The sequence below is a fragment of the Bufo gargarizans genome, chromosome 3 (assembly GCF_014858855.1).
Source record: "Bufo gargarizans isolate SCDJY-AF-19 chromosome 3, ASM1485885v1, whole genome shotgun sequence".
NCBI lineage: Eukaryota > Metazoa > Chordata > Amphibia > Anura > Bufonidae > Bufo > Bufo gargarizans.
Genome location: NC_058082.1, coordinates 115,707,592 through 115,733,069, shown reverse-complemented (window position 1 = coordinate 115,733,069; position 25,478 = coordinate 115,707,592). Strand labels below are relative to the sequence as shown.

The window sequence follows — 25,478 nt, the reverse complement described above, 5'->3', positions numbered from 1 at the left end:
ATTTCTTTTACCTTTATTGCTCTTATCTCCTGTTTTTTGCTGTGGTCACATGACTATGTCCATGCAAATTTTCCTGTGATGTTATGAGTGGTGCAGTGATAATGGGCGTGTCTATGTAACTAGCTGGGTGGGAGGAGCTATAAACTAGCTGGCTGTTAGGGGCAGTGATAGGGGCGTGTCTATGTAATTAACTGGGTGGTAGGAGCTATAAACTAGCTAGGTGTTAGGGGTAGTGATAGGTGCGTGTCTATGTAATTAACTGGGTGGGAGGAGCTATAAACTAGCTGGCTGTTAGGGGCAGTGATAGGGGTGTGTCTATGTAATTAACTGGGTGGGAGGAGCTATAAACTAGCTGGCTGTTAGGGGCAGTGATAGGGGCGTGTCTATGTAATTAACTGGGTGGGAGGAGCTATAAACTAGCTGGGTGTTAGGGGTAGTGATGGGGGCGTGTCTATGTAACTAGCTGGGTGGGAGGAGTTATAAACTAGCAGGGTGTTGAGGCAGTGATAGGGGCGTGTCTATGTAATTAGCTGGGTGCTGATCATGGAGGTGCTGGAGCTGTGGCAGAGAAAGGAGAAGTGCATCATGGGTTTGGTTGGATACAACAGGAAGTGCTACCAGAGTGATTTGTTTATGTGGTGAAAATGGGTCAGGAGAGTCCAAATCAGGGGCAATGGGGCAGATGTCACTTAAATGGTACTGAGCTTTGGCTATGTCATGTGACCGAGGAATTTGACGTCACTGGCCTAGGAAGAGGCCACAGCGCTCATGAAGCACCACAGTCTCTTCAATCAGCGGGTGTGCCAGGAGTCGGACCCCCACCTATCAGATACTGATATCCCGAGGATAGGTCAACAATATTAAATATTCAGAAAACTCCTTTAAAAACTATAGTAAAATCCTGGAAAGCACCTTTAGGCTGTCCTTGCACATTATACAAAACTCGGATGTGTGACGTGATGAAAATGATTTTGTATCGTTTCATTTAGTGGAGTGGATCATGTAATGCAGTTGCTTCACTTTCTGTCTTTGTTTTTAGTGATTTCAGTCTCCTCTTTTCTTATTGCAGCTGACTTTAAGTGTCGCCCAGGGCAGTTCCAGTGCTCCACAGGAATCTGTACTAATCCAGCATTCATCTGTGATGGGGACAATGACTGCCAGGACAACTCGGATGAACTCAACTGCGGTTAGTACATTACTTGTGTAGTTTTGCATCTTCATCGCACAGGGAAAAGACATGGTAGATTTTTTATTTTATTTTTTTTCATTAGTTTGAGGCAGAGAAATGTTGACATTTTGCTATTCTAGATGCAGTCCTTTATGCACATCTTCATCCGCTATGAAAAATACAAGGGTATTTTGTCCATTTTATTACTATCAGACCTTTTGATGTATATTTCTAGTTAGGTCGTCCCGCAGCGGTCGAGCTGAGGCTGCAGATTGCTACTTTAAGACTTGATAAAGGGGTCATGCACCCCGAAACGCGTCGTCTATAAATAAAACCAAGATCAATATCACGCCTGATTGTGACTCTGCGCCCTTTGTCGTCCACAAACCTGCTTGACCTTCATGGTCCAGCTCATCTTCTACACAATATTTACCTGACCAGCGACTTGGCTCTTGCACCAGGTCATTGGACGAGTTTGGCTGCACCAACCAGCAGTCTTCTTGTTTGGCCTTAGTTGTGGTTGCACCCAATTTGGTGCAGCCACAAAAGGTGAGCACATTACCATGACCACAAAAGACCACTGCTAACTGACATACTCACCCTATGAGCGCCTTCTCTCCCTCTCTGCCTTTTTTTGGGCTATTTCCTCTACAGAGTCAGAGTTACAACCTGTATTCTGTTCTGTCCTCTTCCACCCAGGTGTTTTGGTTGCTGCTGAGCTCAGATCCTTTAGGCCCCTTTCACACGAGCGAGATCTCCGTGCGGGTGCAATGTGTGAGGTGAACGCATTGCACCCGCACTGAATCCTGACCCATTCAATTCTATGGCGCTGTGCATATGAGCGTTGTTTTTTACGAATCACTTGTGCGTTGCATCAAAATCGCAGCATGTTCTATGTTCTGCGTTTTTCACAGAATATAGAAGAGAATGGGGATGCGTGAAAATCGCAAGCAAGTGCGGATGCAGTGCGATTTTCACGCATGGTTGCTTGGAGACTATCTGGATGGAGACCCGATCATTATTATTTTCCCTTATAACATGGTTATAATAGCATTCTTAATACAGAATGCATAGTACAATAGGGTTGGAGGGGTTAAAAAAAATAATAATTTAACTCGCCTTAATCCACTTGATTGCGCAGCCCGGCTTCTCTTCTCTCCATCTTTGCTGTGCACAGGAAAAGGACCTTTGATGTCACTACGCTCATCACATGGTCCATTGCATGATCCATCACCATGGTGATGGATCATGTGATGATCGCAGTGATGTCATCAAAGGTCCTATTCCTCAAAGAAGACAGAGATGAAGCCGGGCTACGCAAGCAAGTTGTTGTTTTTTGGTTTTGTTTCATTTTTTAACCCCAACAGCCCTATTTCACTATGCATTCTGTATTGAGAATGCTATTATTCTCCCTTATAACCATGTTATAAGGGCAAATAATACAGTCTACACAACACCGAACCCAAACACGAACTTCTGTAAAGAAGTTCGGGTACCAAACATGCCGATTTTTCTCACGCGCGTGCAAAACGCATTACAATATTTTGCACTCGCGCGGAAAAATCGCACATTTTCCTGCAATGCACCCGCAAGGCATCCGGACCTTATCCGGACACGCTTGTCTGCAAGGGGCCTAAGGCTTTAGTTTAGGGTTTACTTTATTGATTTTCATTCTGGGCATTGCAGTACATAATGAAAGGGGGCATAGTTGTAGACCATGCATAGGTGGCCCATGGGTGACATCCGAATATAAAGGGCTCATGAAAGGTGGAGCCCTGTTACAAATGTAGCACTAGGGTTCTGGAGCTTTACGTTCTCCTTTGGAGTATACTAATCAGAATAGGCCTCAGCAAAGTTTTATTAATGTGTCTGTCGACGAGCACTAACTCAGATCTGTTCAAGTCAAGAAGTGTGTAGTCTTTACACTACTGTACATTGTAGATGTACTGTATGTGTACGTGATGCTTATGCTAACCTTAATGGTGTCCTTAAACTGGGATCGGCTTCAAAACCTAGTTGGGTCTAAAGCTTAAGTGGATATTCCCATCTTAGGCTACTTTCACACCTGCGTTAGGTGCGGATCCGTCTGGTATCTGCACAAACGGATCCGCACCTATAATACAAACGCTTGTATCTGTTCAGAACGGATCCGTTTGCATTACCATGAACAAAAAACAAAAACATTTTTTTTTTGTTCATGATAATGCAAACTGATCCGTTTTGACTTACACTGAAAGTCAATGGGAGACGAATCCGTTTTCAATTGCACAATATTGTGTCACTGAAAAAAGATCCGTCCCCATTGACTTACATTGTAAGTCAGGACGGATCCGTTTGGCTCAGTTTCATCAGACGGACATCAAAACGCTGCAAGCAGCGCCTCCAGAGCGGAATGGAGGCGGAACGGAGGCAAACTGATGCATTCTGAACGGATCCTTATCCATTCAGAATGCATTGGGGCTGAACTGATCCGTTTTGGGCCGCTTGTGAGAGCCCTGAAACGGATCTCACAAGCGGACCCAGAAACGCCAGTGCGAAAGTAGCCTTAGACATTTATGGCACATCCACATGACTCACACTGTGCCTGGTGAGCTGACCACCGCATCCAATTGGAGAATAAATGGACAAATGGCTGTTCTTGTGCACATCTATCTTCATTCATGTCAATGAGAGTTACAAAAAGTAGCTTGACAGTTTCCGTAGCTTCCATAGAAGTAAATGGAGATGGCCAAACACACATGGTCAGGGTCATCCTCCGCCTGGATGCAGCAGCCACCTCAACAGGCGGTAAGTGGTTTGTAGACTCCTCTTCTGTTGATAGGTGCGGGTCATGGCATATTCTGTGGCTCTGGTATAAATATCTAAGATGGCAGTACTTCTTTAAAGTGCCTCATCATGTTGTTTTTAGGTCCAAAAATTCAATACTACATACATTTAAAAGATAACATTCTGGCTACCTGAAGACGCCACAAGGGGGAGCTCATAGTACACTGTGTGAGAACTGCGTTCCATGCGTGACATAGCTGCCTGCAGCCACCTCTAGAGGGAGCTTTTTTTTACCTATGTCTATGCAAGGAATTTGGAGCGCTATATAAAAAATGGAGTGCTGCCCAATATAATTACTCTGTACTCAAGGGTGGATATATTCACTTTGTGTTAGATAGGCTGCTCTAGAAAAATGAAATAGAAATCTATTTCCCTGCAATCTGTTTCTTTTCAGACTGCAACCACAGCATCATTCTATGATCTGTTTCATGGGATGTGATAGCTGCAAGTGTTTTCTTGCTATGGGGCGTTTGTATTTTATCATTTCTTTAGTCTGAGAATTAAATAGAAATCGTTATAGGCATTACTGCTTATTATTTCAGATGTCCATGTGTGCCTTCCCAGTCAATTCAAGTGCACCAACACAAATCGCTGCATTCCTGGCATATTCCGCTGCAATGGGCAAGATAACTGTGGTGATGGAGAAGATGAAAAGGATTGCCGTGAGTATTTTCTAAGTGCTTTTGTTCATATTGCTCTCCACCCAAAACCTGAATGGTGACAACCAATATGACAACACTTCCTGTCATCCTCTGCGAAAACTTCCACCCAAAATACTCAAGGGTACGGCCACGTTCATTGAAAGTCAACGGGGGACGGATCAGTTTTTAATTGCACCATATTGTGTCAGTGAAAACGGATCCGCCCCCATTGACTTACATTTTAAGTCAGGACGGTTCCGTTTGGCTCCGCATCGCCAGGCACGGAACGGAGCCAAACTGATGCATTCTGAGTGGATCCTTATCCATTCAGAATGCATTGGGGCTGAACTAAATCAGTTTTGAACCGTTTGTGAGATCCCTGAAACGGATCTTACAAACGGAATTCAAAACGCCAGTGTGAAAGTAGCCTTAGGCTGGGTTCAGACCTGAGCGTTCTGAAACGAGCGCTCTGTATGCGCGATTGTACGGGCGTTTACAATCGCGCATACAGAGACAGGCGTGCACACATTGTCGCGTGTTCCCGAATATCTATGAGCGGGAACACGCGACAAACGCCCAAAAAAAAGCTCAAGCACTTGTTTGAGCGTCGGGCGTTTTACGCGCTGTAAAACGCCCAGGTGAGAACCATTCCCATAGGGAATCATTGGTTCTTGCCTGTTGTGCGTTTTACAGCGCGTAGGAACGCGCTGTAAAACGCTCAGGTGTGAACCCAGCCTTAGTGTCCAGTGTTAATGGCTGCACGATTTTGCAGGAACACAAAGTAAACAATTTGGTTCTAATCGGTCAATATGATCTCGCTGCGGCTTGTATGGCCGCACCCTTACTGACTAGTTTTGCTTCAGTTGCCTCACACCTGACTCATTAATGTGCTTCTCTCCCTGTTTCAGCTGAACTCACCTGTGCACCAAATCAATTCCAGTGTGCAATTAACAAGCGATGTATACCCAGAGTCTGGGTGTGTGACCGAGACAATGACTGTGTGGACGCATCCGACGAACCGCTTAATTGCAGTAAGGATCATGTGTTTATATATTTTTCCTTTTTAAAAATTTTTGTTTTACATTTACATAATTATTAGAGATGAGTAAATTTCATATTTTGAAATTCGTTCACACTTCGTTTGTTGGTAAAAGGTGAATTGCGTTATGTATTCCGTTACCACGGACCATAATGCAATTCTATGACTGAATGCCGTTAGAGGCCTGTAAAGGCATTCCGTTATCCATTCGGTCATAATAGAAGTCTATGGGCTGCAAAACGGATCCGTCCCATGTCCGTTATAAAGGAGAAGACTTCTCTGCATAATGGAAACAGGACGGATCCGTTTTGCAGCCCATAAACTTCTGTTATGACGGAATGAATAACAGAGTACCTCAAAAGGCATTCAGTCATAGAATTGCGTTATGGTCCTTGGTAACGGAATCCATAACGCAATTCACCTTTTACCAACAAACGAAGTGTGAACAAATTTCATAAGCGGAAATTCGCTCATCTCTAGTGATGTTGCTTGAAAGGCCGGTAACATCCTGTTCTTCGATTGTTTCAGTCTATTATTCCGTTTTATTCTTCTTTTCCTCCCCCCCCCTTTTTCTATACGCTACTCTTCCTACAGTTTTTGGGGTTACAAATGCCAAACTTTCCACACTTCTTCAACCTATAGTGAGGTTAGTTGCTTGTGCTTTAATAAGCGATTCCACCCTCCGCGGGCCCCTGCGGTGGACCACCAAAGACCCCTTTTTTACCATTGACTTTGACAGGGAAAATTTTCAAGTCGCTCCCACTCACACAGTTTTGAAGCTACACTCCCCAAACTCGGACCACATATTGTTGGTGTCAACTTGAATAAAAGGGTAAATTTTGAGGGGGGGGGGGGGGGGGGGCACCCCAAGCGGCCAATGAAAATGTATCTATTTTCTATACGCTACTCCTCCCACAGTTAGGAATACAATTACGAAACTTTGCACACTTGTTTGGCACATACACGAATAGGTTGCTTGTGCTTTGTTAACCGATCCCACCCTCCGGGCCCCTGGGCAGCCCCCTGAAGACCCCACTTTTTGACAAAGACTTTCATTGGAAAATTTTAAACTTTTGCCACTCGTACAGCTTTGAAGTTAAACTCGCCAAACTTGGGTTGCTTAGTCATGGGGTCAACCTTAAAATTTCTGTCACCTTTTGGGGACTCTAAAAAAGTGGGCGGAGCCACAAACTACCAATCAGATTTTCCCTAAAGACTTTAATGAAAGATTTTTAAAAGCTGTCATTCTCACAGTATTTAAGCCAGAGTATCCAAACATGGCACCGTGGGTCACTGGGGTAAAAAATGTATGTAAAAAAGTGGGTGGAGTCTACACCAGCCAATCAAATTTCAGCCATTTGTTTAAATGGGTAAATGTAAAACTGCCGCTGGTCTTAGACTGTTAATGATGAAACGCGATGAACCCACATAGGGGATCCATAAGGATTCTTTAGGACTTGTTTAAAACGGATAAATCAAGGCAGTCATGGCGTATTTTTAAATTGGAAGCTCTTTTGCCAGTCTGAACAGAGACTATTGAATTAAAAAGGAAAAGTGATTGTTTGAAAATGTTTTTTGAAAAATAAATAAAAATTTCTTCATTTTGGCTGCCTGGCAGTGGGAGCTTCACTCTGTTTCAGATGAGCGTATTCAGTCTGGGAAACGCAGTGTGGAAGCAGTATTTTCCAGAGTGAACTTGCAGCATAATAATGATTTATGATGCTGTGAATTCTCATCTCGCCACAAGTCTGCAGAACTGTAATCACATAACGCCCTGACTACACTTACGGTCAGGAAAGAATTGATAGCATTATTGAAAAAGTCATTACGATGCTGCGAGTTCACGTCAAAAACAGTTCACTTCAAAAACACGCTCCATGTGGGACCAATATTTCCTGGACTAAACACTGCTCGTGTTCAGTCCAGGAAATATTGCTCCCACATGGAGCGTGTTTCGCAGACTGAATACACTTGTCTGAAACTGGTCTTAGATCTCTTGTTTTCTACAGTAAATTAAAATCCCATCTTGGGCTAGGTTCACATCACTATTTTGTTTTCCGTTCTTCTGATCCATCAAAAAAAAACTAAAAACGGATAAGTTATTTTGAGCATTCGTTTTAGCCATTTCCGTCAGATCTGTTTTTGTAGACTGGAATAAAAAAAGGACCTCGTGGAGAATTTTTCTCCATCTAAGAACGGAAATGGCTTCTTCTTTTTTTTTTTCTTCTTCTTCTTACGGATCAGAAGAACAATGTCTCCTCTTCAGAAAGATTTTATTTTTTTAAATGTAAATCATAATCTGTTGGATTATGCTGTCCATGGAAGATGATGAGAGAAAGAAGGCTGATACTTGTTGAGCCATGTTGTATTGTTCTGCAGCTCAGATGACTTGTGGGGTGGATGAGTTTCGGTGTAAGGACTCTGGACGATGCATCCCTGCACGCTGGAAATGTGATGGAGAAGATGACTGCGGGGATAGTTCAGATGAACCTAAAGAAGAATGCGGTATGGAAGCCACACTTTTATGTTCATGGCTGGTGCTCTACAAAAAGCACATTTATTTCATACTTCTGATGACTAATTCTAGCTTCTTACATATACTAAAGGCTTTTCTATCAGCTATCTACAGTAATGGTGCCGCATTTTTCAGATTTAGGCCTCATGCACGTGATCATATTTTTAATCTGATTTCTGCATTTTTTTTTTCCCGCACACTGACCCATTAGTTTCTGTGGGGTCATACATACATCCCTATTTTTGCAGATCTATGTGGCCATTCTGCAAAGTATAGAACATGTTATATCCTCATCCATCTTGTTGATGAAAATAGTCTTTTCTATGTATGGGTGTGAGAAAAATGCGGAATGCACACGGAAGTTATCTATATTTTGTGACTCCGTTGTTTGCGGACTGAGTTACAGATACTGTACGGTCGTCTGCATGAAACCTTAGACGTAATAATGTGTTTGTGCAGCTTTTATTGACTCACTTTTGTTTTTCTAGATGAGAGAACATGTGAACCTTACCAGTTCCGCTGTAAGAACAACCGCTGTGTCCCCGGTCGCTGGCAGTGTGACTATGACAATGACTGCGGGGATAATTCTGATGAAGAAACTTGCAGTATGTGCTTTTCCTACTCCACATATATAGTAATATTAGTAGCTTCTTTACAGCTCTTGTATAGAGGATGCTGCAGGGCGTCCGTGACTGGAGCACACACATAGGGACAGGTCTACTAAACCTCATCGGTAGATGTGCGAGGCCCTTTTACCGCACGTGAAGTATGGAGCCATTTATAAAAGCTGGTGGGCAGGAAATAATTCCGTAGTCTGTGTCAACCATTCAGATTCCAAATATCACCATGAAGGTTGGTTCCCTTGGGCCACAGTTCCCACCACTTGCATCCTGAAATGAATGTGCCCCATGCTCTTCATGCTGCTGGCAACTTGTGCTGTAATGTTCCTCTGCCCATTCCGAGGTTCTGTTTCACACCATGACATAATTTCCTTCTAATCAGTCATTTCTGAAGCTGTTTATCCATCTTTATTCTTTATCATCTGTCTGGGGCTTAGAACTTTCTTCCAGCGTAACAGTTCACCCCTTGTTCTCACATGTTGTGTATTCGTGTTGGTACCATTTCACCTCATGTTATGTTTTTCTCCATTTTAACACTGTCGTCCCTGGGGCATCCAGAGGTAGGTGCAGAATGTTCTCTATGTGTAACACAGACTAACCATCCTGCTCCTCCGTACCCCTTGTTTCCTGCCCTCTTCTCTATCCTTGATGTGGTGTGTCCCTAACAGTGCAAACCCTAGCATGCCCCCTGAAAAGCCTGGGAAAGGAATGCATAGAGATGACCAAGAACCCTACTGGGGAAGATTTGTCGGCACCAGCGTAAAATTGTGCAGGTCCCTGTAGCAACCAGTGCTATGTTGGGTCTAATTTTCCAACATAATTTGCTGTTATGGGCTTTTTTTTTTTTTTTAGCTGGTTGTGATAAATCTTCCCAGTAGGGTTTTATAGCCAGTCAGTCTAGCCTGCTGATATTACAGCAGATATTTGGTGCACATGTTTCATGCTCTAAACTATGGGAGAAAAGTGGTCTTGTTACTGCCATATCAGTGGCTCTTTTCTATACTCCAGTGGTTTTGGTAAGTGAGACCCATAGTCTGAACGTTTTTCGGCTCTGTAAATTCATCCATTTTTTATTTTTATCTCTAAAATTTCAAAATTTAACATTTTGAAAACACCTAGTAAGCTCAAAGACTCAAGGCATATAAACGAGTAATAGTATTTTGTCAAATAACTAAATAGAAAATACAAAGAATTGCGGGGAGATGTAATTTCCATAAAATTTCTGTCGCAGTTGATGGCCTGTCACGGATTATTATTTGAGCACCCTGAGGATATAGGCATGGCATGTAGAATGTATGGGCGGATTGCAGTAGGCATATAGGTGGACGTAGAAAAGAAAGATAAGAGGTTTGATCAAGGAACAATTGCAGATCAGAGTTGGAGTAGGCGGCCCTTGGTCGGGTACTGAACTCCCAGCTACAGAGTTCCCTGAATCCGTAGATTTGATTGACTTTGTCTTTCCATTGCTGGAGTGGATTTTTAAAACGTAAAGGGATAAGAAGTTTTGCCACTTGAATAAACCAAGTGATGAGGTATTAGTTGGACAGTTTAAAATTGTGTGAGGAAATTCAAAGTACTATAGTTTCTGGTTTAAGGACAATTTTACATTTGCAGATTACTATGATTTCCTTACGTATTTTATCCTTAAACTAAGAGATTGGTGAGCAAGTAAACCAGATATGAAGATGACCACCAGTAGAGTCACCACATCTCCAGCATTACTGGAGTTACATAGATTTCAGTACCATCGAGTCAGAGGTTTTGTGAGGTTGTATGAGTTTTCTTGCATTTTGAAAACTCGGGAGAAATCATGAGTAGAGGTTCAAGATAGAACAAAAGAGTAGGTTCGTTTTTGAGCTAGTTTGTCTTGCAATGGTGCCTTGATCGATCCGAAAAGGCACCTTCAAGTAGTCCTAAAATTGAAGGAGTGGAGGAAGGATATGTTTCCTTTAACAGATGGAAGCAGGGAGGGTAAGTCTCTAAATAGTTAATAGGTAACTGAGCGGGGAAGAGAGTAGGTGAGACCAGGGGGTGTCTAGATTTCCCAAAGATTGTAGTTTTATGCATGTTCTGATACCTCAGGCCACAAATCTTGTGGACTTGGAGGACTAGGGTCCCTCTGTAGGAAACATGGATCTGACAACAGCTGTGTCCCCAAGGATTTGAGGACAGTAAGATATTTAATATGTCTTCTATAGGCTGGCCTTGTGTATTTATATTGTGGTTCACTGCCATGAATCATATTGGATAAGCTTGAAACACATAATCATTTTGTAGTACTGTATATTGACACTGTAGGACCCGGTAAAGATGTTTTCTGGGTTAAGGATTTTGACTATCTTCAGGATAGACCACCAATATAAGATTAGTGAGGGTCCAATCAATTGTTTGAAGGGATTGCAGTGCTCATGTGAGCTCTTTGGCCTCTTCATTGTGTGTATGGGGCAATAAAGCTGCAATACCCTGTATCACAGATACTAAGTAGATCAGAGGTGCACAACCTCTAGTCGGGGGGCCAAATGTGGGCTGTGATGCATTTGCTTGCAGCCCCCAACCATCTTTTCATGGACATGCTTGTTTGTGTCTGGTGGCTGTTCCCATCATTTTTCCATGTCAGAGAGAAGAACAGTCACATGCAGGGCGAGAGTGGGGACAGGAAAGTATTAATAGTGCACCGTAAGGCTGTCTCTAGGGCCCACGTATATGGCTAGAATGGGAGTCTGATCTCTGTGTGGACAGGAAAGTATTAATAGTGCACCGTAAGGCTGTCTCTAGGGCCCACGTATATGGCTAGAATGGGGGTCTGATCTCTGTGTGGACAGGAAAGTATTAATAGTGCACCGTAAGGCTGTCTTTAGGGCCCACGTATATGGCTAGAATGGGGGTCTGATCTCTGTGTGGACAGGAAAGTATTAATAGTGCACCTTAAGGCTGTCTCTAGGGCCCACGTATATGGCTAGAATGGGGGTCTGGTCTCTGTGTGGACAGGAAAGTATTAATAGTGCACTGTAAGGCTGTCTTTAGGGCCCACGTATATGGGGTCTGGTCTCTGTGTGGCACTCAGAACGGAGTAGTTGAACTGGAGAAGGGGCCTCTAATGCATATGGGTATCTCTATAGCATTTTATAATAGTTTATGTGAGTTGCCAAAATATCTTCTATCATGGAGAGAGACATGCTTTCTGGAGTGTGAAATGAGGAGAAGGGGACCCCTTCCTCTCTGTAGGTGGGAGTTGTGGAGGAGGAACTGCCACCTATCACCTGGTAATACCCCCTTTATTGCTGCCCTTGGGAGTCGTTTAATCTGAGAATGCGGCCATCGGACAAGAAAAGGTTGTGCATTCCTGAAGAAGATGGTGTTCAGGTAGAACCACCACCATCATCATCTGATCGGCAGGGAGGCTGAGAGTCTGATCCCCACTATTGATATTCATTACCTATCCGGAGTCCCAGAATCTGCTTTTACATTCTGTACTTTAATTTACTTTAATTGGGCAAATGTCATAGCATTGGTTGTAACAAGCCTGGCCATTCAGTGTGGTCAATGACAACGGTCCTCATGAACTCATATTACCTATAAGATCAACCAATTACAAACATATTCATTCTTGGGTATAAGAAGCATTGAGGCCAAAAGCCGTTTTTTCTCCCAGTAGGACGCAGGGAATATTCATGTAAATTATTACTAATAGTAAGATATTTACCCCACTTCATCCAAGTCACTTATCCATTCACTGTCTCCTTGCTGTGATATATGTATTTCTGACAATGGGGAGGTCGTTTGTGCAATTCCCAAATTCAAAGCTTTGTTACATACAGTGTCGTTTACTGCAGAGCTCCTGACATCTGGCTTGATTTGCCCTTTAAGGCTCAGGCACACGGGTGTCAATAGATGATGCACATGAGGGTGGTTGAATGTAAATGAGGTCACCATTTCCTGAACATTTAAAGGAGTTGTCCAGTTTTCTTGCTTTGTGGGTCCCTCCTGCGTCTCTGACTGCACAGTAAAATGCTTGTTTTCAAGCTGAAGCGGTATTGCTGCCAGTAGAGTATCGAGCTTCATATAGACCAGTAGAGCCTTTAACAATGGGTTGTCCAAACCAGTCAACCCTATTACATTTTCCGCACAGAGCTCTGAAGCATTATTTTACTGTCTGCTGATACTCGGTGTGTTCTGCAGTTGCCACCATAATGCATGATGCATGCTGGAAACCTCATGTGCAGCCCCTGTTATTACTATTGTACCCAGTCTAATGTCTGTTCATCTGCATTGACACTGGAGAACTCAACACCCGTGTGCACAAACCCTTAGCCCAGGGATGGGCAACTTCCGGCACTCCAGCTGTGGCGAAACTACAACTCCCAGCATGCATACTTATTGTGCCCTTCTCCAATCTCCCATAGAAATGAATGGAGCAGTCTGGGAATCGTAGTTTCCGAGCAGCTGGAGCGCCGAACGTTGCTGACCCCTGCCTTAGCCTACACTTTAGTGAATATACAGTTGTAAACTGAAAGACTTGTCAAACTCCACAGATTAGGATTACAAGTAACCTATGACAAGAAAACCTCTGGTTTTAATTTTAGCTCCAAGGCCGTGTTCAGAAAGCGAGTTTTCTTGTGCCAATGGGCGTTGTATTGCTGGTCGTTGGAAGTGTGATGGAGATCATGACTGCATAGATGGATCGGATGAGGTAAGAACTCAATCCTGTTCTATATTGGGGGGAATTTATCATTAGGGGAATATTTAAAGTCGGTTTTGCTTGAGTCTGTGATAGAGTACTTTATGCTACATTTATCAGATGTCACATGTTTTGATAAATTTTGTAAAATCCTAGAAATGTCTAGAAAAGCTGCCCCAGTTTTCCTACTTTACCCTCCTACTGGAGTGAAACTCATTAACATGGTTAACTACACTACACTAGAGTGAGTGGTGCAAAAATGCAAAAAGTCGCAAAATCTTTGGACAAGTGAGCTTAAAAAGTCACAAATGGGCCATTTTGTTACTTTCTGAAACCAGAATTTTGGGGTGCAGGCATGATGAACCAGGCCCATAGCATTCAGTATATACCACACCTGTCAACTGTTTTATGGTGTCCTAACTAAAGGTAACCCTAGTTTTTCAACCCAGCACCTGGATCTGAATACTTCTGTTATTGTATTTAATTATCAAATTAGAATAGCCACTGAGTTATTTAATGTATATATGTATAATGTGTTGTATCTGTATAGCGCCACCAGCTGTTTGCTCTTTTTTTCTAATTTCTCTGTCCTGCTCACTGAGATGGACGCACATGCTCAGTTCCATTCAGCTGTGGTACAAAGGACTTGCCCCCTAAGTTTATTTTATTTCTTTTCTTCACCTCTATAGCGCTGCTATATTCCGCAATGCTTTACGGACATTAGCATCAGGCTGTCCCCAATGGGGCTTACAATCTAAGTTCCCTATCAGTATGTCTTTGGAGTGTGGGAGGAAACCCACACAAACACAGGAGAACATACAAGCTCCATGCAGATGTTGACCTTGTTCGTATTCGAACCTAGGACCCCAGCACTGCAAGGGCAGTGCTAACCACTGAGCCAGCTTAAATGTAGCTGAAAAATTGGAGAATTGAATGTGCAGATCACTGGTTCTAGCTTCCTTAGAAAGAGACTGTCATGCGCTATATGGTCAGATTTTCATTTTTTACATTAATCAAGGGGCAACTCGTTTAACAAAATGCCGGATCACAAGATTTTGCTAAAATCTTGTAATGAACAGCTCCAGTGCTCCTGATTTTCTCTGACCCCCCACACCCGCTCACTGCTGCTATTTGAGTTGGAAAACAAGTGTCAGGGGCGGAGAAAGCGAGGGGCAAATGTCAGGACTCTGTGGCATCCCCCGGAGCTGTTAGAACCCAGCAGCAAAAGTCTGGGAGTCTGTCACCAGGACATCCAGTGTTAAACCAGGCACAGTGCCTCGTAAGGCTAGCTCAGCTCAATATAATAACTTTTACTTAGTGATCCAATGCATCATTCTGGAGAAAAAGTAATTTGAATCCATATGCAAATGAGTAGTTAAGTGCACAGAGCACAGACCCAAGCCACTCTGTGCACCCTTGCTCTGCCAGCGCCTCCCTCTCCTGGTTCCTTTACAGTCCTCTTGCCTGACCCTGTCAATCAAGAAGGAGTTCCAGTGGAATTGATTCGCAGCTTACATGCATGACTATCTCCTCATTCGCATTAGGGGACACACGACCCCTATATTCATTATCGGTGGGGGCCCCACTGGTCAGGCTCTCATTGATCAGAAACGTATCCTCTATCCTGTGGATAAGCGTTTGTAGAAGTATCCATTTGTAAATTTGCTATGTAACAAGGATATTGGTGGGTCCCCTTGGGCCAGCATCCATTGATCTCTGCAGATTGTCTTATTTTTCTCTTACTGCGAGGTTTGTGTATTAGGCTACTTTCACACTGGCGTTTTGGTTTCCGTTTGTGAGATCCGTTCAGGGCTCTCACAAGCGGTCCAAAACGGATCAGTTTTGCCCTAATGCATTCTGAATGGAAAAGGATCCGCTCAGAATGCATCAGTTTGCCTCCATTCCGTCTCCATTCCACTTTGGAGACTGACACCAAAACACTGCTTGCAGCGTTTTGGTGTCCGTCTGACGAAACTGAGCAAACCGGATCCGTTCTGACACACAATGTAAGTCAATAGGGACAGATCCGTTTTCTGTGACACAATCTGGCACAATAGAAAACGGATCCGTCCTCCATTGACTTTCAATGGTGTTAAAGACGGATCCGTCTTGGCTATGTTACAGATAATACAAACAGATCCGTTCTGAATGGATGCAGATGGTTGTATTATCTGAACTGATCCACACCAAACGCCAGTGTGAAAGTAGCCTTACTTATGTTTGCTCACAGTGGTTGTACACTTCTTTTATTGACCACAAAATGTGTTTTACTTACGTTATATGTATGGTCTGTGTGTCTTTGATACTCTTTGTGCACACATTCCTCATTTATTGTGTTATTTGAATGCTGGATGTAATTACATTTTTTGTCCACCAGGCGCCCTCCCTGCTCCATTTTTTGTGCTGTGTGCATTTTTTAACTCTTCATAAACATAATTTAAATTATTTTTTCTGGATCATAATGAGATTTAATTTTTATTTTGTGTATCTGTCCCACATGATTCTCCTCTTTGGTGCTGTGTAAGTATTCACCCAACATTTTTGCCTTCTTCAAACAGAAAGGTTGTCAGTTACGGTGTGAGCCTGACCAGTTCAAGTGTACAAATGGCCACTGCATCCCACACCGCTGGCTATGCGATGCTGATGCCGACTGCATGGATGGAAGTGATGAAGTGAACTGTAGCACTAGAGGTAAGGCTGTTCCTTTCGCCTCACAGTAAATGCCAGCACCACCACAGATTATGCTGGGATCTGGACATTTTTGGAAACTGACGCAGACAATGTGCTCATTTTTAAATTGAATGTGTTATCAGACAGTGACCTATTGTTTAAAGGGGTTATCTAATATCATTGGGGTTATCTAATATCCTAAACAGCCCCCCCATATGCCAGGCCTCTCTCAGGGAATATAATTTCCCTGCTCCCTGTGTGGCTTTTGGTCCCCGGTGCTGCTTCTCCCTGTACATGGATGAAAACATCTGGTGTTGGGGGGAGCATCCAATGGCAGACGGGGACAAGCCTCCCTAGGTCCTTTTTTGTGTACATAGCTGAGATGCTGTAGTAGCAGCCTGTGGATTTTCTCTCTGCTCAGTCAGACCAGGAGCAGACGGACTCCTTATCTCTGCTCTCTGACATTATGAACACTCATTAGATATTCTTACTGATAAGAATGTGACTTAAATAGGTGTTTATGACCTCTTAGGGCACTTTCACACTTGCGTTTTTCTTTTCCAGCATAGAGTTCCGTCCTAGGGGCTCTATACCGGAAAAGAACTGATCAGTTTTATCCCCATGCATTCTGAATGGAGAGCAATCCGTTCAGTATGCATCAGGAGGTCTTCAGTTCAGTCTTTTTGACTAATCAGGACAAACATAAAACCGTAGCATGCTACGGTTTTATCTCCAGCCCAAAAAACTGAAGACTTGCCTGAGTCCCGGATCAGGCATTTTTTTTCCATAGGAATGTATTAGTGCCGGATCCTGCATTCAAAATATACGCAGACCGAAAAAAAGGTGAAAAAAAAAATGCTGGATCTGTTTTTCTGGATGATACCGGAAAGACTGATCCGGCATTTCAATGCATTTTTTCTGACTGATCAGAATCCTGATCAGTCTTACAACTGCCATCAGTTGGCACACGTTTTGCTGGATCCGGCAGGCAGTTCCGGTGTTGGAACTGCTTGCCGGATCACTCTGCCGCAAGTGTGAAAGTAGCCTTAGCAGTTTCGAGATGAGGGTTATTAGAGGACTAGAACAAAGTGAGCGTACCATTGACACAGCTAGAAAAACTGTTAACCTTTTGTGACAGAAAGGCTCAATATTTTTTAATAAAGGCCAATTGAAAATAAGATTTTTAGCCAAAAATAAGTCAAATGTAACCATAAACAAGAATTTCCTCCAAAGGTGTACATAGCCTTTTTAATTTTCCATGCCACCATATTTATAAAAAAAACTGCCGTTTTCACACTGGTCACTAAGATGAATAATAGTTGCTACTTCTTGATCTGTTTAGATCACTTTTCAGCAGCCATATCATTATCATCACATAGTTACAATGACAGATATGACCTACATATAAATAACTCTGGATGGTCACAGGCTTTATCTACTCCCCTTCCCTTCACAATGACCTCTGCACAGGTCACAGAGCATGTCTATAAAACTCTCTCCCAAGAAAGTCAATGAGGTTCCCTCCTGACCATTGTCTATGGCCTATGGTGGCTGCTGTAAAGCACATCTCTAAATGCTGTTAACAGCAGCTTAGGCAAGATAGCTGCCACCATAATCATGATCAGAAAACAGAATAATAAAAAAAAAGTACAATGAGAAAATAAAAAATGATTAAAAAAAAAAAAAGGATATGTCTCGCTATCTGGTTTTAACTGGCAGAAAAAAAGTTAGGTGACACATTCCCTTTAAGTGCATTATTTATGAAAAAACAATCACTTGGCTACAATAAATGCCTGATACTAAAAAAAAAAAAAAAAAAATGTGCCTCTCTTCAGTAGTCCGAACCTGCCCTCTGGATGAGTTTCAGTGTAACAACACTCTGTGCAAACCTTTGGCTTGGAGATGTGATGGAGAGGACGATTGTGGGGACAACTCAGATGAGAAACCAGAAGAATGCTGTAAGTAATGTGACGGACAGTTTATGATCCATTTCCACATTTTAGTGATTACCTTAAAGAAGCCTGCGGTAGGAGCAGATGAAGCATCCTGTAGTTCTTGCCCGGCTCCATGGGGATTTGTTGACTGCTTTACACACACTAATCCCAAGGATCGGGCTGAAATCAGTGTGCCGTCATATTGTACAAGTGACAGCTCATGGGGCTTATTCATCTGGGGAACATCAGGGTTGGTGGGACGGTTTGGGTATTATTAGCCAGTGTAGTAAGACCCTTTCATAGATGATACATGAAATAAATTATCTTTATGGTTTTCTGTTTCTACCAGTGATGTTCGGTTGTCCTCCGTACAGACAGTTCCGCTGCAGGAACGACCGTGTCTGTCTGAGTGTCGCCCGTGTCTGTGATGGAATTGATAACTGTGGAGATGGCACAGATGAAGAGAACTGTGGTGAGTAAAGGCTATATTTTTATATATTTTTGGATTTATAAAGTGAGAGGTAGTAAGGTTTTTGGCAAAAAAATGTCTACAAACAGGGGGCTTATATAGGGAGGGAACTTCCTGTTTAACCTTACAATGTAAGATATATTTCCATCTAGTTTACAGGAAGCACCAGCGACTGGGTTTTCATTGGGGAGCATTCACACATAAGACTTCATCACAGTTGTTGTTTTTTTTAATAGCTGGAGTGGTTTAAACCACAGTGCCATAAAGAGTATTCCAATGCACTACTTTTAAATAAAAATCGGGCAGAATTGGACAAAAATAAGAAACGGTGAGTAGACACCTTACTGATGCGCCGACGCTGGTGTTTGGCATTGCTTTTCTCCATTTTTTCTTCCTGAAATCAACATAACTGAAACTGCTTGGCCTGCCCACTCTGCCCATCACTGGTCGCAGTGGTGATGGGTCTCAGTGATTGGCTGAATAGGCAGCACAAGCCGTTTCTGGTGTCGCTCCTGAGAAGAGGAAATGGAAAAGAGCAGGGGCCGAGTGTGGCGGGGATCAGTAATGTGAGTTCTCACTGCTTTGCTATTTTTGCTTTTCACTTCCAATTTTTTTTTATTTTTATTATCACACCACGATACCTCTTTAAAAAGGTTTTCTGGTAAAAATGATTTTCAAAACAGAAGATTTATACCTGCTCCAAGTCACTCTGGTGGTCCGCACTGCCTCTGCTCTCTCCATCTTCTGGCTCGGTGGCCACAAACAGCACGTAGCCGACGAAGCAGTGCATCTGACCATGCCTGTAGCCAGCCGGATGTAAACAGTGCTGGGACCGGAACATGGAGAGAGAGGAGGCTGCACAGAGGGCCGGAGCAGCGTGGAGCAGGTAAGTTTAAATCTTCTGTTTCAGGGGACATGTTGCAGGAACTTGTTAACGAAACATTTTTAACAGAAAGCCCCTTTGAACCCGGGAGTGAGGAATCACACTTTGCCACATGTCCATCTGACGGACAAATCTGAATTAGGCTTTTGCCACTTTAGGCACAAATTTAAGTTGATAAATGTTTCACCAAGATCGATGTGGAAGAACTTTTTCCCTTTGGGATCAACCAACTGCAAGCTAGTACTTATGGTCCAACATTTATTACTGACCTCATGATCCTCGTGTCATGAAGCTCCCTCACCCACGTTTCAAAATCTAATGGAAAGAAAAGTGCAGTCCATAGTATCTGCAAAGGGGGGTACCATGTCCATATTGATATTCTTGGTTTTGGATTGAAATATTCAATACACCTTCAGTAGCAAGGATAGGCCATCAGTGTCTGATCAGCAGTAGTTCTGGCACCACAAAGCTCTGCCTAGTGTGTAGGACAGGCATGGCCAACCTGCGGCTCTCCAGCTGTTGTAAAACTACAACTCCCACCATGCCCTGCTGTACGCTGATAGCTGTAGACTGTCCGGGCATGATGGGAGTTGTAGTTTTGCAACAGCTGGAGAGCCTCAGGTTTCCCATCCCTGGTGTAGGAGATGGAGCTGGTCACTTCATTGCTGCTCCCATTCAAGTGAATGGAAGCAGTATATTGTAACCATCTCTCTCCACTTCATAGAATGGATGGAGCTATTGCAGAACAGATGCTTGGCGGGGGTGCAGGGTGTTAGACCCTCACTGGTATTGATAGCCTATCCTTAGGATATCCTAAGGTTTTACATTTTGAATATCGTTCCCCAGTTTGTAGTATAACCCTAGGGCATGTCACCTCCTACCTTATAGAACATGTCACCACACATTTACACCAGAGATTAGATAGGCATAGGGGAGGAAGGGGGGGGGGGGTGATGGACAGGTCCCTTGAGTTTCATTTTACATTTTTATCTGTTATTTCTTTGTAGAAATGGAGCTTTGGTGCAGACCTGTGGATAGAATATTATTTCTAACTGAACTGGTGGTCCTTCAATTTGCTATAGAATTATACGGATATCCCCTTTCATACATAACCATGTGTGAGAAAATATTTTTGACATGCCTTTTTTAATGAAATTCATAGTATCTGTATCCCTTTTGTGTTTCAATTTTCTATTTTAGACTTGCATAAGCCTAAGAGCTGTGACTTGAATAAGCAAGAGTTCCAGTGTAAAAACAGCATGTGTGTCAGTTCCAACCTTCTGTGTGACCTCTTTGATGATTGTGGAGATGGTTCAGATGAAGAAAACTGTCCTCATAGTAAGTGTCCCTACATCCCACGCGCATCATTGTGTGTATTATTCCCAATGCAGTACAATTCAGGAAAATACATTAGTAAATGAGAATATTACTCTTGGTGATATCATGATTTGTGATAAACTTTGTAGGTTTGTTCTTGTAAAACCTTTACATCTCGTTAGTTTCTCTGTAGCGGTATATTAAGAAATATTTTTTTTTTTTACTGGTCACGGTACTAATCATCTAAGACTATTCCAAATTTAAATGTGTGGATCCTGAAATGGAAATAGATCATTCTGGATAGCACTATGGACCTAGTAGATTTGAGTTCTATAGAAAAAATAGAAAAATGTATAGTTTAGATTCTTTTTAGACGGTGTGCCTAGCCTCACACAATGAGTTTGTTATATTATTGAAGGCAAAAAAGTACATATCATTTGTTATTTGACAGATGCCAAAAACTATGGCTGCCACAGCAATAGCACCTTCTGCGGAGAGGAGATGAAATGTATCCAGACACAGACCAGTGTGTACTGCACGTGTAAAGATGGATTCCAGAAGATCCCAGGCAGCAATGCATGCAGAGGTAAGGATGGAAGGCCATTTTATGTCTTGACGTACATCTTTGTTCATTGATATTAGAAATATAAGGAGATCCTGACGACTGTCATAAAAAAATAGCGTGATTGTTATTACTGCCAAAATAATGGAGCTCCCGGACCTTAAAGAAAGCATCAAGCCCCTCAGCTGCTGCTGCGCTCGTCATCTCCCACATACCGCAGCATCTCTCTGCACTCGATGTCAAATCAGGTGGGAGAGATGAGCTGGACAATTCCTTTAAGTACAAGGTGGATAGTTCTTCAAATGTCTCTTAAAAAAAGAACTTAACACTTTAGCCCGAGTGGAGCTGTGTGTGGGCGGGGGGCGCTGCTTCATATCTTGGGATTGGTAGCAGCTAGAGATATAGGCTTGTTCTTGCTTAAAAGTCTAATTACAGCATTATGGTCTCTTGTTTTGGCGATATACCTGTTAGAAATCGGCTCAGGAATGAAAGCCACTGAAACTGAAATCAAGTTTCAGCTGCTTTCACTACCAACCCAATATCTAACTGCTAATCTCCCAAAGTAGAGGCAATAACGCTGTGATCTTGTTTTACAGCTTAGGCTACTTTCACACTTGCGTTCGGGGCTCCGCTTGTGAGTTCCGTTTGAAGGCTCTCACAAGCGGCCCCGAACGGATCCGTCCAGCCCTAATGCATTCTGAGTGGATGCGGATCCGCTCAGAATGCATCAGTCTGGCACCGTCTGTCCTCCGCTCCGCTCAGCAGGCGGACACCTGAACGCTGCTTGCAGCGTTCGGGTGTCCGCCTGGCCGTGCGGAGGCAAACGGATCCGTCCAGAGTTACAATGGAAGTCAATGGGGACGGATCCGTTTGAAGGTGACACAATATGGTGCATTTTTTAAAACGGATCCGCCCCCCATTGACTTTCAATGTAAAGTCTGGACGGATCCGTCTGAATACAAATTGTACTTATTGCAGATGGTTCCGTCTGAACGGATACCATTGTTTGCATTATAGGAGCGGATCCGTCTGTACTAATACCAGACGGATCCGCTCCGAACGCAAGTGTGAAAGTAGCCTTAGATTGTCAGCTTTCAAACAAGACTAGGCACATATCTCTAGCTCTGCTACCCAACCCAAGATATGAACAGTTAGAGCAGCCCTTCCTCCTTTAACTGGCTCTGATCTCAGGCAGCCTGGAGGAGGAGGGGAGGCAGTGAGGGGGCTTACAGGTTACAGAGAGAAGAGAAAAAAATATACATTTGGCAACATCATAATTGAAGTGTCCCACAGAATAAAGTTACCATGTTATTTATACCACACAGTAAATACTGTAAAAATTTACTAATACTGTAAAAAGTTATTTAATACAGTGTATGAACCACAAAATTGGTTCATAAAAAAAAACTACAACCCGTCTGGTAAAATTCAAGGTCTCGTACAGCTAAATTGGAGATTTTCCAGAGTTTTTTTTTTCCAATTTTAATGTGACTGTTAAGGGATTGGCCAGTATCTATTACTAGCTGCACATATGCTGGGCACAGTACATGAAGGCAGTGAGTAATAGTTATTAAGTCATCGGCTGATGTGCAATAGTTTACTATAATGAATTCATATTTATAAGCACATCCTCTTACCTGCTTGTCAGCACTACGGTCCCATAATGGACAATCATGGAGGGTCACGTGACCGGTCCCATCTGTCAGTCCTCCATTCACTTGTGCTTCAGATGAACCGGACTGGTCACATAGCCCTCTATCAGCGGCCGTTTTGGCAACTGCAGCACCAGCAAGCAGGCGAGAGGATCTGCATATAGGCACAAATTAGCCATTTAAAGCCATCAGACATCTGCACCAAAGGTTTAATAATGCCTATTACTACATTAGTTGCATATATGTGCTGTTCTGAACACATGTGCAGCTAGTAATATACATTGACTAACCCCTTTAAATAACGATGACCTATGCAACTCCTGACATCCCTGCAGATCAGCTTTTGGAAGGGGCCATAGTACTCAAGAGAACCCCTTTCTCGGCCTTTCTGCAGCTCAATCACATTCGATTGAATGGGACTGGGGTGCAATACCAAGCACAGCCACTACGCAATGTACAGCACTATGTTTAGTATAGTATGGAGAAGCCACAGCCCTGTCCTTCAAAGAGCTGATCAGCAGGGGTGCCAGGAGTCGGATGCCCAATGATCAGATATTGATTGCCTATCCTGAGGAGAGGTTATCAAAATGTAAGTCCTTGATAAACCTTTTGAAAAGATAATGGACATGATGAATTTCAATAGTTAAAGGGATTCTGTCACCTGGATTTCACTTACTGAGCTGTTAACATCACCACATCAGTCTCCATGATTTATATTACAATATACTAGCATTACTGCCCTGTGTCTTTTGATTTGTCTAGAAAATAGCAGTTGGAGCCCAGCACTGCCCCACTGCTAATTTATTCACTGCTCTTCTCTGCCGTAATGTGTTTGTTGCGCCCGAAATCTCGTGCCGTGGGTACACATGTCAGCGCCCGCGTGGTGTCCTGGTCTCACAGAACTAAGTGCGCATGCGCCAGCTTCGCTCGACCTGGAAATGCGCGAGATTTCAGGCGCAAAAAACACATTACGTCGGCGATGAGCAGTAAATAAATTAGCAGTGAGCGGTGCTAAGCTCTGAGATAATGGGCGCGGCTGGGCTCCAACGGCCGGAGAGACAGCTCCTTGGGCTCCTTATCGAGGTAATTAACATGATTAAAAGCGATTTTCTAGACAAATGAAAAGACAAAGGGCAGTAATACTAGTAAATTTAATATAACTCGTGCAGACTGATGTGGTGATAAGAGCTCAGTAAGTGAAATCCAGGTGACAGTGTCCCTTTTAAAGGGTGGTCCCTTGAAGACAGCGGATTACATGGCGCTCCATTTTGAACGGCATTGTCTGTGATGAGACACCCCCTTAAATAATCCATGAGCAGTAATCTAGATACTACAACATGCAGTCATATACAGGAATTCTTTATGGTGATGCTTTCCTGGTCCTCCTGGTGACTGGCACTAACCCCTTTTCTCTTGTAGATGTGAACGAGTGTCTGAAGTTTGGTACTTGCTCTCAGATCTGTAATAATACCAAAGGCTCATATCTGTGCAGCTGTGCAAAGAACTTCATCAAGTCAAATCACACCTGCAAAGCAGATGGTAAGTGAAGAAGAGGTTTTTCTTTATATTCATTGATACTGAACGGGCTACAGTTATGGTGGGAACATTAGTTCTGGCCAAGCAAGTGCTGAAGGTTCCCCTTACTGATCACAAGGTTGTACTTGGTTTCCTTACATCCGTCAGACCGATGTCTGTTGTCTTGTTGTTCACAGTAGCTAATCAAGTCCTTTATATTGCTGATGATAACGAGATCAGAAGCCTCTACCCATTCAATCCCAACTCTGCATATGAACAAACCTTCAGAGGTGACGAAAATGTGCGCATTGATGCCATGGATGTGTATGTAAAGGGCAACAAGATCTACTGGAGCAACTGGCACACTGGGAAGATCTCTTATAGAGAGCTTCATACATCCTCTTCATCCACAAATTCCAACCGCAATAAACGTCAGATTGATGTGGGGGTGACTGACCTGGATGTGAGTATATGGGTTGCTTTGTAGGCGATCTCCCTATTATTCCATTCCTGTCCTTGGTTGTGTAAACGTGACTTCTTTTCTTGCTTCAGATCCCAGGTCTTAAGATGCCCAGAGGCATTGCTATTGACTGGGTAGCAGGAAATATTTACTGGACTGACTCGGGTCGTGATGTCATCGAGGTGGCTCAGATGAAGGGAGAGCACAGGAAAACTTTAATCTCTGGAATGATCGATGAACCCCATGCCATAGTGCTGGATCCATTACGAGGGTAATGAACGTTAAAAGACGGATTTTTCTGCGACTGTCGCGTCACAGTGCGACACCATAGACTATCATTATAAAAATTGTCGTGCAACATGTTGCGGTGTAGTTGTGCCCTGTGTGCCACGCGACACATGTCGTCGTGTAGCCCTAGCCTTAGAGACCCCTTGTTCTTGGGACCACCCTTCCCTGTGGATAGGCGATGAAGAATTATCATGGGATATAAACGCCATGGTCTAAGGTCTCAATATTAGACAGCATTAGG

The 25,478-nt window shown here is 43.2% G+C and overlaps 1 protein-coding gene across 1 annotated transcript in view; it reads left to right on the top strand.

Annotated features, from left to right (window-relative positions):
• Positions 1 to 25,478, top strand: part of LRP1 (LDL receptor related protein 1) — a 275,009-nt gene that overhangs the window by 233,381 nt on the left and 16,150 nt on the right. The window contains exons 64-77 of the mRNA XM_044283959.1: positions 1,070 to 1,186; positions 4,537 to 4,656; positions 5,544 to 5,666; positions 8,054 to 8,179; positions 8,678 to 8,794; positions 13,393 to 13,499; positions 16,046 to 16,178; positions 17,993 to 18,115; positions 18,441 to 18,563; positions 20,644 to 20,781; positions 21,212 to 21,346; positions 24,394 to 24,513; positions 24,687 to 24,952; positions 25,042 to 25,220. Of these exons, the coding sequence (XP_044139894.1) occupies positions 1,070 to 1,186; positions 4,537 to 4,656; positions 5,544 to 5,666; positions 8,054 to 8,179; positions 8,678 to 8,794; positions 13,393 to 13,499; positions 16,046 to 16,178; positions 17,993 to 18,115; positions 18,441 to 18,563; positions 20,644 to 20,781; positions 21,212 to 21,346; positions 24,394 to 24,513; positions 24,687 to 24,952; positions 25,042 to 25,220 (1,927 nt within the window). The remainder of the gene's footprint in view (positions 1 to 1,069; positions 1,187 to 4,536; positions 4,657 to 5,543; positions 5,667 to 8,053; positions 8,180 to 8,677; positions 8,795 to 13,392; positions 13,500 to 16,045; positions 16,179 to 17,992; positions 18,116 to 18,440; positions 18,564 to 20,643; positions 20,782 to 21,211; positions 21,347 to 24,393; positions 24,514 to 24,686; positions 24,953 to 25,041; positions 25,221 to 25,478) is intronic.